General features: G+C 38.4%; 1 protein-coding gene across 6 annotated transcripts in view; it reads left to right on the forward strand.

Annotated features, from left to right (window-relative positions):
* Window positions 1-563: 563 nt before the first annotated feature.
* The window catches only part of mib1 (MIB E3 ubiquitin protein ligase 1), a 62,564-nt gene continuing 50,922 nt past the window's right edge, over window positions 564-12,205 (forward strand). For 4 of the 6 annotated variants that reach the window (XM_081598877.1, XM_081598878.1, XM_081598881.1 and 1 more), the window contains exons 1-6: window positions 564-1,427; window positions 3,400-3,571; window positions 6,502-6,631; window positions 9,342-9,446; window positions 10,916-10,982; window positions 11,420-11,624. In XM_081598877.1, the coding sequence (XP_081455003.1) occupies window positions 1,199-1,427; window positions 3,400-3,571; window positions 6,502-6,631; window positions 9,342-9,446; window positions 10,916-10,982; window positions 11,420-11,624 (908 nt within the window). In that variant the 5' untranslated portion in view covers window positions 564-1,198. The remainder of the gene's footprint in view (window positions 1,428-3,399; window positions 3,572-6,501; window positions 6,632-9,341; window positions 9,447-10,915; window positions 10,983-11,419; window positions 11,625-12,205) is intronic. The other 2 variants (XM_081598879.1, XM_081598882.1) reach the window with 1 other exon arrangement.

Raw genomic sequence — 12,205 nt, forward strand, 5'->3', positions numbered from 1 at the left:
GTTAGGAGTTGCAGACAGACATGTTTGCACAGCAGATGGGGACCAGTCGTCTCTAACTGGATGATGAAAGCAATTGAAATTGAAAATTATGTCGGGGTACAACAGATAAGCTTTTTTTCTCTGAATATTTGAGTTGTTCCCCATGCCATGTCACCTTGGGAAGTGAGTCAGGTTACTCATGTACAATAAAAATCCATCTAAATTGTTCTAAGTGGATGTAGATATCTCAAAGTCACAGTGGGACCTTATGTAGCGTTCTACTCTTTTGCTAAAATAAAACAATGATTGGGGGTGTCAACAAGATTAACTGAAAAGGAGATTATACTTATGCCTTTCTTATATTTTAAAATAGGCCCATATACAATGATATTTTTGAACATGTATAACACATAGTTAGGAAACGCCCAGGATTGTATGAAATAAATATATTTTAAATATGCTTTGCTTATGCCTTGACAGGCATAAGCTTGTAGACAGCTTGTAGATGTTTCAACGTCATTCTTTATATTTCCACATCAAACAGGCGGTCTCCCGCTCGGCTCACGTCTTCGTGCTTCATCGTGCATCTCCGTAGCTAGTTGTTGCTCGTCTGAGGCTCGAACGATGATTGAGAATAATGGCGACGCGTACACTCTGACTTGATCCCATGGAGCAGGCTGGAGCAAAAAAAAAGGAGAACCCATTGGATGTTTTTTGTGCACTTTTAAAAGTAACGATACGGATAAGCAGCCACGAAAAGAAGAACATTCGCTCTCAGTAACAAGAAGCCAGGAGAAATTGTGCTGTTAGCATTGCTATTTGTAGCATTGTGTTCGCTAGCTTGCTAAGTTGAAGAGGTGGCTTTAATGTGTGTAAACTGAAGGGGAGATGAAAACTGAGTGGTTGTTTGCAAACTGAAGATATGCTTGCTGAATAGTGTTTGTGGATTGTTAAGATTTTCCTTCTCGATAATATCACACAGCAAGTATTGATTTGTAGATAACGTTAGCTTGTAGTTTTTGTGAAGGATCCACCAGCACCCTCCTTGGGTTAGCCAGCAGGTTAGCTTTTGTGGATTTTTTTTCTCTCCGGCTTCTTTCCTGTCTGGACTTGCTTCCACCTCACTGGGAAACTGTCTGCCTACCCAGTGCTCTTAACAGGCTGCTAGCTCGCTAACGTGGAAGAATTTGTGTGCTTGTTTTGCGAGCTCTTTTCGTAAATGACCACCGGCAGGAACAACCGGGCGATGATGGAAGGAGTGGGAGCCAGAGTGGTCCGCGGACCCGACTGGAAGTGGGGGAAGCAGGATGGTGGAGAGGGGCATGTCGGCACCGTCAGGAGTTTCGAAAGTCCAGAAGAAGTGGTCGTTGTTTGGGATAACGGAACTGCTGCCAACTACCGCTGCTCTGGAGCTTACGACATAAGAATATTAGACAGTGCTCCAACAGGTAACTTTATTTGTTGAATTATTTTTGCTGCACTTCTGACGCTGAGAGGCGGACGGTGCAACAGTTGAGTTTTCGTGAATAGAAGGCTTCTTTAGCCTTCTCTTCAGTTAGCCTTCATTTCTGTGAATGTAAATTGTAAACAAATAAACATGGCGGCAATTACTTGCGTTGTGCGCGCGTACACATCGTTTTGTTGCTGTAGAGAACTTGCTTTTTTTCTTTTCTTTTATAAGACGCAATTAATTAGTGGCTAGCTACTAATATCTATATTAAGATATCGCTGAAGACTGAAAACTGGAGATTCACCTATCAGACTGTCCTTGCTGGTATTATAGATAAAAAAAAGAATATGCTGTAGCTTGTTTTGGTGGATAGTTGTTTGGAATCCAAATGAAACTGAAGGAATAGAAAAATAATCCCCATTAATGCATCAAAGTATAAACCAACATCAAAGTTGCTTGGTGCAACCACAGAGTAAGCAGGTCTTCGTTTTTGCTTTTACATTGCGTCTACTTTTACGCCACTAATCATGCGTAAAAGAAAGTAAATGCCGTTGTAAGTACACTTAAAATGAAGAAAAATGCATCATAATAGAGATGCACATTTACTGCTTTTCCTGCTTCAAAATCAGTTGAGCCAGTTTTATAGACTGAAAGTAGTGGTTAAATATCAGACTGAGACTGTGCTATTCTGTCAAGAAGTTGACACATCACCACATAAACAAACATGACTTAATATACCCATACATGTGATGACGGTAAGAAAACCATCAAGCTATGTGTAATCACAACAAAACTACTAAATGACATATTTTGGCTACATTTATCATTTAACAGTACCATATGCAATGCAGTGGAACACTTGATTATAGGCATTAATGGTTATTGTGCCCTTAGAAATGTGGTAACAGAAAATATTTTTAGTAGTGAGTGTATTTGCAAGAACACCACCACTCCCTTCATATTCAAGTGTGTCCTCATAAAATCTCAGTTTTAAGGGTTGCGAAGCTATTTGGCCCAGCCCTTTCTCTGCTCTCCAGAGTCAGCTGGGATGTTCTGTTTTTTAGAAACAATTGGCAAAGGGTGAAGAGGATGTCAGCCCTTCTGGACAAACTAGGACCTTAAAATAACATCCAGCACAAAACACATAACATAAGGGAGGGTTCTAAGTCAATCAAAATATATATTTGCTGGTGTGAGTTTCTTTTTCATGATGGCTTCGAGTAAAAATTAGAGGTCAGACTTTTCCAGGCTGCTAAGATGTCTGGTTTTCTTTGAGATCCAGCCTGCTGATTCACATTCTGACTAATTCCGAGTTTTCAATTGTAGGCCTCATAACTCATAAATGCGGAAAACGTGCTGCAGACAGAGGTAGTAGTTTGTCTCTGAAAGTTAAGTAGCTGTCTTTCAGTTGCTACAAGGAACAACAACATATCTGAAAAAAATTCAAGCAGTTTTGAAACTCCAACTTTTTAAAAATGTTGGTACAGATTGACTATTGTAACTGCCCTGTAATAAAAAAATATATAATGCAACATTATTATACCTTGAATGTCTTCTGTTTATACTCCCAATTACTAGCAGTAATGACCTTTTGTTTTAGGCCTTGTAATTTATTCAGAGGCGAAGTAGAAGTTGTCTGTAGTTATTGTTTGTTATTCTAAAGGATGAGTCACATTGCAAAAGAAAACCATTACAGTTTGCGAAAGCAGCCAGTCAGACATGATCGCAATTATTTGCTTTTAAAACTGCAGCTAAGATATTAAAAACTATGCACATTATAAATATGCCCTAAAAATTGTGCCCTTTACCGAATGCATGTATTGTTGTTCTGACAGAGTGCAGAGATGGACTCACACACACACACACACACACACACACACACACACACACACACACACACACACACACACACACACGCACGCACACTACAATCTCTACCAGTTAACCCATAAATACAAACTCCCCCTTAGGTATCAAGCATGATGGAACCATGTGTGACACCTGTCGTCAACAGCCAATCATTGGTATTCGCTGGAAATGCGCAGAGTGCACCAATTATGACCTCTGCACAACCTGTTACCATGGAGACAAGCATCACCTGAGACACCGATTCTACAGGATCACCACCCCAGGCAGCGAGAGGTTTGTTCTGCATTGCTGTCTGCCACATTAGACTTCCATAGATAAACTGGCTTAAACAAGTAATGCAAGCCCCGCTCTTCGTTGTGATCAGTTGGACCATTTAGAGCTTCATTCTGGCTTTGTTACCTTATGCGAGTGTGTGACATTTGAGAAGCCTTTTTGTATGCTTGCATAAGAGGCAATGGAAATCTGTCTGTATGCTCCTAACCTTCAGTTGCCAGGCAACTGTTTAGTCTTATTTTAAGATTCAGAGCTTTTAATAGAAAAAGAAAATCCATCTCATGTTAACTTTTCTAGATATTTTGTTTATGTGAGAGGATTGAGCCTTCTTTATCAGTGTGGATGACTTTTCTAAGTGTGTGCAGCCATGTTGTAACGCTCCTCATGACATGCCTATAATTAGGGATATTAAGCATAAATGAAAAAGCTGAGATTATTTATAGAGGTCAGCAAGTTTTACATTGTGATTTAAAATGATCCTAAAATCATTTATAAAGATTCTTAATAAATCCCAGTGAATTACTAAATCTTTAGGCTTTTAACACATTTATGGTTTACTTCCTAAACCTCTGCTGTTAACTGATGATGTAGATTCAGCCATCCAGGATCTCTCAATCTTGAGCAAACTAGTGAAAAAGTCTAGTTACATTCTTTTAAGCACTTTGCAATAATGAAGTTTGAATAGCACTCAAACTTGAATAGCATTTTCTCATGTTTCAGTAGATTTAATGGATCATATGAAAACAGACGGCAGTTTAGAGGCAGCATTATTCAGAACAAAAATTACAGCACTGAAGCAGCTTGTACATAAAATGAAAATCACATTTTCAAAAATAGTTTTGTAGTTGCTTTTTACAAGAATGTTTTTACAGTCCCTAAACATTCAAATATTCTTCAAATATTTGAATGTTAACGTTTAGTATTGAGACAAATGATTTGACATTGGTTTGAAATATTGATTTTCTTTTATAATCTGGTTATTACAGCTTCAATAACTCCCAAAAAGACTACAAGTACCTCTCAGTATATAAATACCTCATTGGAAAAATTATGCGTTTCTGTAATTTAATTTAAAAACTGAAACTAATCTTCTGGTCATTACTAGAGATGTGCCGATCAGGTTTTTTCCTGCCGATACCGATTCCGATCACCCATGAGGGCAGATCACCGATATTGATCACATAATTATTATTTTTTTAATCAAAAGCACTACCAGTTACATTATGTGGTAAAAGGAACCATGAATTCACCTTTTATTTAGACAAACATTTGTTTTTAATAACTTTTTCCAAGAAAAAAACAGGCATCGTGCAAATTGTACTGCTATCTGTAATACTATCTTTAACAGACTGAAAACATATGAAGGCTCTGAAGAGGCTAAATAATGCAAAAAGTCAAAATAAAACCTCTCAACATTGCCAAAGAAATTCAAGTATAAAACTTAACATTCAAAGGCAAATACAGGATCCATTACAATAAACACCCACCTTAAGCCACCTGAATTACTGAATGAAACCTTTCTGATAGCATGGCGGCTAGCTGATAGTAATCAGCTAGTTCTGATTGGCTGTTTCTGATTGAGTGGAGTAATTATGCAGAAAAGGGAGGAGGCAGAGGAGATCAATTATTTTTTCAGAGATTATCTGTCTCATGTTAGGTCAGCAAAAGTTTTAATACGTATGTAAAATGTATTTTTTAAGTTAGATGCTGCAGCTTTAAGCAGAGGTTCGGTGTGAGAGTCACTACCAGGTGGAGCAGAAGCGGCGCTACGTCTGTGAAATATTACTACCTGTAGCGCGTAGCAGTGGTTCAACAGCGAGAGCAGAACCAGCGTCTTACATCGCAGCTCGAAGACTTAAATAATTTTGCAGGTTATTTGTTTTGCTTTCCGACCGTCATGCTAATCCGGGTGAGTGTTTGTAGCTGTGCGCTGCTTTACCTGCTATCTGATCCTCAGTATGTCTTTTTTTTACTGCAGTGAGCCTTGTTGTAGCCAAACTCTGTCAAGTATTGCATTGTTTTGATGCCATATTAGATTCGTCGTGTTGATGCATTTTGACCTGCTTCACCCCATATGCTTCAATTTTCCGCTGCAACAAGCAAACGTCCTCATTCACGCAGTGCGTTATAGTTCCACATCGCTTAGGATTTGTTGCTGCGCGTTTGCGCAGTGTGAAGGAAAGAGGAGACCAGCTGCACAGGCAGGCTGCGAAATGAGATGCATGTGATCGGTTTGTGTGATTGGCAACAAGAGACCGTGATCGGCGATCACCGATCATACAAGAGACCGTGATCGGCGATCACCGATCATACACGGAAATCGGCCGATTATGATCGGTGGCCGATCCATGTCAATTTTTTTTTTCAGGCAAATTTCATTATTAGGAATTATTAAGTTGCTATAACTTGCTATCTGGGGCCTTTTTAAAAGTAGTTTCATTTCTAATTAACTTTTATTTTTGATTTTATATTGACCATCAGTGTTGGAGTAGTGATCTAGACTTCTGGCCTATTATAATTTTATAAATGAAGCACAAAGCTGAGCAGCTGGCAGCCTTATTTTCATTCTAGTTTGACTTTATTTCCCCCGAGGCAGACGTTGCATAATGCACCGGGGTACTGGAGGTCTCCCCACCTCCCATTCTTCCTGATGTCTGGTGGGGTGTGTTTGTTGTGCACCTCATTACATTTTTTATAGAAACTGTTGAAAAAGAAATTGCTTAGGAACTTCAAGTTAATCAAAGCTGAAGTTTTGAGACAAATTATTTGAGCAGGCTAAGTCTACCTATCCTATTAGCGATGCCAAATTTGTGAAAATGTGCAAAATGCAAAAGCAGCAAAACCAAGCAGCTCTTCTTTAGTGTCAGGTGTGTGAGTGAATATAGTTTTTTTTTTTTTTATCATCTGTTTCCGTTTGTACATTTGAGCAGAGTACTTCTGGAGTCACGTCGCAAGTCAAAGAAAATCACAGCCAGAGGGATCTTTGCTGGTGGCCGAGTTGTTAGAGGAGTGGACTGGCAATGGGAAGACCAAGATGGAGGCAATGCGAGGAGAGGAAAGGTAAGACACAAATAGCTAAACCTCAGCTCGGTTAGTGTCTTTTGTTTTGCTTACTGCTCTAAAATTATAGTTGGTCGGGTGAGTCCCCAAGAGAAGGTTCAAGGAGTTCTTAGATCAATCGACCTTTGGCAGGAAAAGCAAGTTTCTGTCACAGGATGTGATTTGATTGAAATATACATGGTTCTAGCCAAAACAAGAAGAGCTCTGCCAGTGGATGCTGGTGTAACACACACAGAACCCCAAATAAATGCAAAAGCAAACCAGTCATTTTATTCAGAATAGAAAGTGCTCCTGGGACAGTGCTTCTGTGTTGATAGACTGTTGTCAGGTTCTGCTTTAGGTTTCTTCCTGTTAAAGGGGAGTTTTCCTTTCTGCTGTCGTTACATTTACGCTCAGTATCAGGGATTGCTGTAAACAGCGACGGTGCCAGCGATTGTTTTCTGTCGCTACGTGTTCATCCAATTGAAGTGAAAGCTGTAAACAACGAGTTGACACAATCTGCTGGGTTTCCTTTGATAGAAAGTTTTTAAACTCCTGAATGCTTTGTTTGGTTTGTTGTACAATATTCTTTAAAATTAAAACTAAGGTCAATAAATTAAAATCAAAACCAAATCAAAATCTGAAATTTTGCACACTGTTTATTTATTTTCATTAAGGAATGCCAAAAAAAAAAGAATCAAATATGCAAATTCTTTGTGGTGCTGCATAGCTCTGAAGTGATTCAGTGCTACAAAGCTTGTATTGAAGAGCAAAATTAACCAACACTTTAATCAAAAAAGATTTTTTTTTGCTGTGGAATTAAAACTTGCAAACTGGAATCGATCTCATTATCATTAGAATTCACAAGGAAACCCTGCGTAAATCATCATACCACATTTTAACTTGCATGTATTTTGTGTTTTTGTTTGAGTTGTCACACTGGGAATAAATAAGGAGCTATTATTCAATTCTATTGTGCATAAAGCTTTCAGTGCAAAACTTATTGCCTGATTTACTGGCTCCGTATATCTTTTAGTGTCTGTAGAAAGCTTTGGTTGTAGAGGTTATCTGAGGACAGCTTACATGGAAAAACAGAAAAGTACAGCTGCAATTTTTCCAGACTAATTCATCGGTGTACTTTTTTTGTAATCAGCTAAATAATTTTACTCTGAAAGCATTACATAAACATACTTATTTTGTTCTTTTCATTTACAATGTCTCTAGCAGTCTTTGTGCAACATCTTCATAAAAACATATGCAGGGTAAAATGTGGCAGCCAAAAAAAACCAACACATTCTTGAGGGTTGATTAGTATTTTCTGACTCATCATTAGCCATTGGGTGTTGTCTCCTCTGCTGCTCATCATGTCACTTCACAAAACTTAACAAATGTACTCCCAACGCTTTTAATCACTGCAGATTGTAAACACTCATTTGACAGTGAATCAGATGCACTGACTATTATGACTGCTTCGAAATTCTAGCTCAGAGAGAGCAAACCAGAAATGAGCACAAATACACAATTTTAAACTCACTATTTCTATGAATCACTTTTACCGTCTTACATTTTATATATTGAGTCAAATAAAATAATGTTGTCGGTGACGAGGGGGTTGAAACTACGTTATTCTGGTTAATGCAGAAATTCTGCACGTCATTAGAACATAGTCCAATATATCTTTGTTATATCGTGTATATCTTTGCATGTGCATATCTTTGTAAAAAAAAATTTCCTTACACTGTATCTGGTGTTTGTATTTGAGTCTTCTGCAGACTCTGGAGTATTCTGTTTAACAGCCCCTCAATGTAATACATTATTTTGTACTGTTATTTAATGACGCATCTCATTAGTGTTTTATGATGCTGTCAGCAGTATGCTGTGTAGAAAACCGCCGCTACATCTCCTGCAGCCAAAATCTGCCGTTAGGTTAGCATGAATATTAAATCTTAAGGCCCATTAATCAGTTTGCTCGGAAAGCACCCTTAAAGTAATTAATGTTGGGTTTCAGTATTTACGAAAGGCGAGCTATTTAATTAAAGAATTCATTTACTTAACTCTCGACACTCCTAATATCGTTATGAAAGCAATTTACTGCTGGTGATGGAGAGAGGAAATCTATCTTTACATTGTTTTACAAATTTTAAATAGATTTTGTGGTCTTCTGCGTGTGGCTCATTGGTTATTTATGCCTTCAGTAACACACCATGTTTTCACTTGTCAAAAGGCGAACAGTTAAGAACCATTTCCCAACATGATGTATAGACTGGTGATTTTTCATGATGTTTAGTAGTGTGTGTAATAAATAACAATGATCTGATATTTCTTTCTCTTTAAAAAATATTGTGTAAAAATTATGACATAAAAGAAAGGGGTCAGGATTAAATAAGTTTATACTTTTACCTACCTCATTTTCAAATGGTTGTAAAAATATATATATGTGAATATATTATGGTATTTGAATTCTGAATGTGAATATTTTTTAAATAAAAAAATTAACTAAAATTTAACACATTTTTAGAAAATTTTCATGCTGTTTACTTGAGTGCAGCTTAGATATTTATATAAAAAAATAAGAGGTACTGAGTGGTGACAAATACTGTGATTAGGACCCAGAATCAATAGAATAGATCAGGGTTTTTGTCTAAAACGCCAAACCTGTTAAGTTGTTTGTAAAAAATGAAAACACGCAAGTGTCATATCTTTATCTGAGCTGAGCTTTTCTTCTCCACAGGTGACGGAAATCCAGGACTGGAGTGCCGCCAGCCCTCACAGCGCCGCCTATGTGATCTGGGACAACGGGGCCAAGAACCTCTACAGGGTCGGCTTCGAAGGAATGGTGAGGAAGCCGCTTGTCTTCCTTACCGTCTCCATCAGTCTTCTAAAAGAACAGCTGTTAGGAGGCTTTTGTGTTTGACCACAGGGATGAGGTCTCCCTCTTTTGCTGCCAGGCCTTTGTGAGAGCCACACAGGCTGAATGTGTAAGGAGCCATTGTGCAGGCAGATGGAAGGGGAAGATATCTGCATGAGAAAAGCAATCTGTTCTTGCTTCCTTTGGGGGGTGGTGATCAAGTGAACATGCAGGTCAACTTTCAGGTTTTTGTGGGCACAGCTACACACGTGTCTCAAATAAAAGCCCTCTTTTCATTGGCGGAAGGTGGCTTTGCTTTTTTACAAAACAGCCAATCGGGGTTCTTCGTTGCATGACAGATTTTTACTTTGTTATTCTAATAGATTCTAAGGGATGGAGATGACATCTGCCTCTGGAGTAAGGCATAAAATAGGCTCCCCATCTTGATAGTTTGATATTTGTTTGATTCAAGATGTCATGAAAGTCACTTCTAAGGCTTTGGAAGTTCAGGAAAATCTGGTACAATTATCCACAACTGAAGAAAACATGGAACAGTGGTTAATCTTTTCAGGAGCTCCAGCCTTTTCAAATGACCACTCAGAAGCTGGCAAAAGAACCCAGAATAATATCGAAATGCCTGCAGGTCTCATTTGGTAGTCAGTATTCGTAGTTTTACTGTAAGATGGAGAGTGAACAGGACTTACATCTTATGGGGAAGTTCCCAGATGAAAACCACTGCTGGCTAACAACACATGAACCTGACTCACAGTTGCCAAATACTGTCTTGATAATCTTAAAGGCATTTGGATTAATTTACTTGTGGATTGACGAGACCAAAGTTGAACATGTGTGTCCCGATCCATCTGGCCTCCAACTCGCATAGCATTTCAGAAAAAGAATCTCAGTTAAATATCTGCAAAGGATGCAATACGTTTTTACTAGTTTAGATGACATTTCACCTTTTAGCAAATTAAATAATCGAAAACTGCATTTTGTGTTTCCTCGTTTTATCTTTTTCTGAAATTAAAATGTAGGTGATTATCTGAAAGATTTCAGTGTGACAAAAAAAAAGGCAAAAACAGGAAATCTTTAAGGGGGACAACACTCATTTACAGGACGGCAGTTCTCAATCTGCAGCTGGGGCCATTTGTCGAGACTTGTCATATTCAGTAATTTGGCGTTTCCTTATATGATCATCTCTGCCCTCTAACTCTGCCACAAAGGTTACACACATCTGAGTCATCAGAGATCTGAAGCTCTATGTTGGTACCTGTTCTGTTCCACTGCCCAACCTTATCCGTAGGGCACTGATATTGTTGGCATATGCAAACTCTGTGTCACGGTAGCCTAGCTGTGTAGATTTGGTTTTCTACTTCATTAACATTGCTAGTACGGCATTATATCCTTATTTAACCTATTCTGCTGTTCTCATTTTTTTATTTTTTTATTCTCCTCAGTCGGATTTGAAATGTGTCCAAGATGCCAAAGGAGGCTCGTTTTACAGAGACCATTGTCCTGTTTTAGGTAAGTTAGCCAGTGATGTGTCATTATTGCACCAAATTTCTCACCTCTTATTCTGGTGCAGTGAATTCAAGGGCATTAGGGCAGTTTTTCTTGCACCTATATTTGTTTAGCCACTAGATGGCAGTACTGCACAGTCATGTTGGTCCCAAAATGTAGAACACAGTGAGTGTGATCCATGTTCACTGTGCTTTAAATAAATTCTCTTTCTAATACTACAGGGCAGTTCAGTTCACTCATTAAGTTTGATATTGTTATTTTAGGTATTGCAGAAAAATGTGTGGTGTATAGTTTATATAAAATAACAGTCCAGTATGTTTTATTGATCTCCTTTATACTTCTCTTTAAGGTCACCTGCAGACTCTTAAAGCTTGAAGTGCAACATGTATTATTAATGCATTTAGTTTATCGATAAATTTAAAGTTGCCTTCGCCTCCCAGGTGAGCAGAATGGAAACAGAAATCCGGGTGGTCTTCAGATCGGCGACCTGGTCAACATTGATTTGGATTTAGAGATTGTTCAGTCCCTCCAGCATGGCCATGGGGGATGGACCGATGGGATGTTTGAGACGCTCACAACCACAGGCACCGTGTGTGGCATCGATGAGGACCATGATATTGTGGTTCAGTACCCCAGTGGGAACAGGCAAGTATATCTTAAGACAGGCCTAGATTTACTGGCTATTAGAAAGTGGGGCAAACAAAACTATATTTTATCACGTCTTGAATTTTGCGGACCTTTTTTTTACTTAAAGCCAGACACCACAAAACGTCCTCAAGTTTCTCTGTTGTGAGAAGGCGGTCTTTTTTGATTGTTACGAGTTATGAAAAGATCAGAGTTGAGATTTGAAACTGCATTTAGCATCTTCGTAATTTGTGCACCAAATACAACCTTGTTGTTATCTGCTGAAAGTTTATCTCTTGTTCCTTAGCAGCCTGATTGATACACAGATATAGTGTAATAAAACTAGTGCTTCCTTTTAAGTAGCTTCTTACTTTACTTTAATCACCTCATTGTTAGTGGAAATGGCTAACTTTGAGTCTTGTACCCTCAGTAACAGCATCTACACTAATGCTAGCACTGCCTAGTAGGGCTTAGGGATGATGCGTTCACTGATCAGAAAAAGAATCAGGCCTGGATCTGTTGGCTCTTTCCTTAAAAGATTGCTTCATTTTAATGGGCTTAAAATTGGTGTCGTGACAATCTGCTTGGGATCTTTCTTATCA

Source organism: Poecilia reticulata, chromosome 17 (genome assembly GCF_904066995.2).
Source record: "Poecilia reticulata chromosome 17, P_reticulata-male-v2, whole genome shotgun sequence".
Classification (NCBI taxonomy): Eukaryota; Metazoa; Chordata; class Actinopteri; order Cyprinodontiformes; family Poeciliidae; genus Poecilia; species Poecilia reticulata.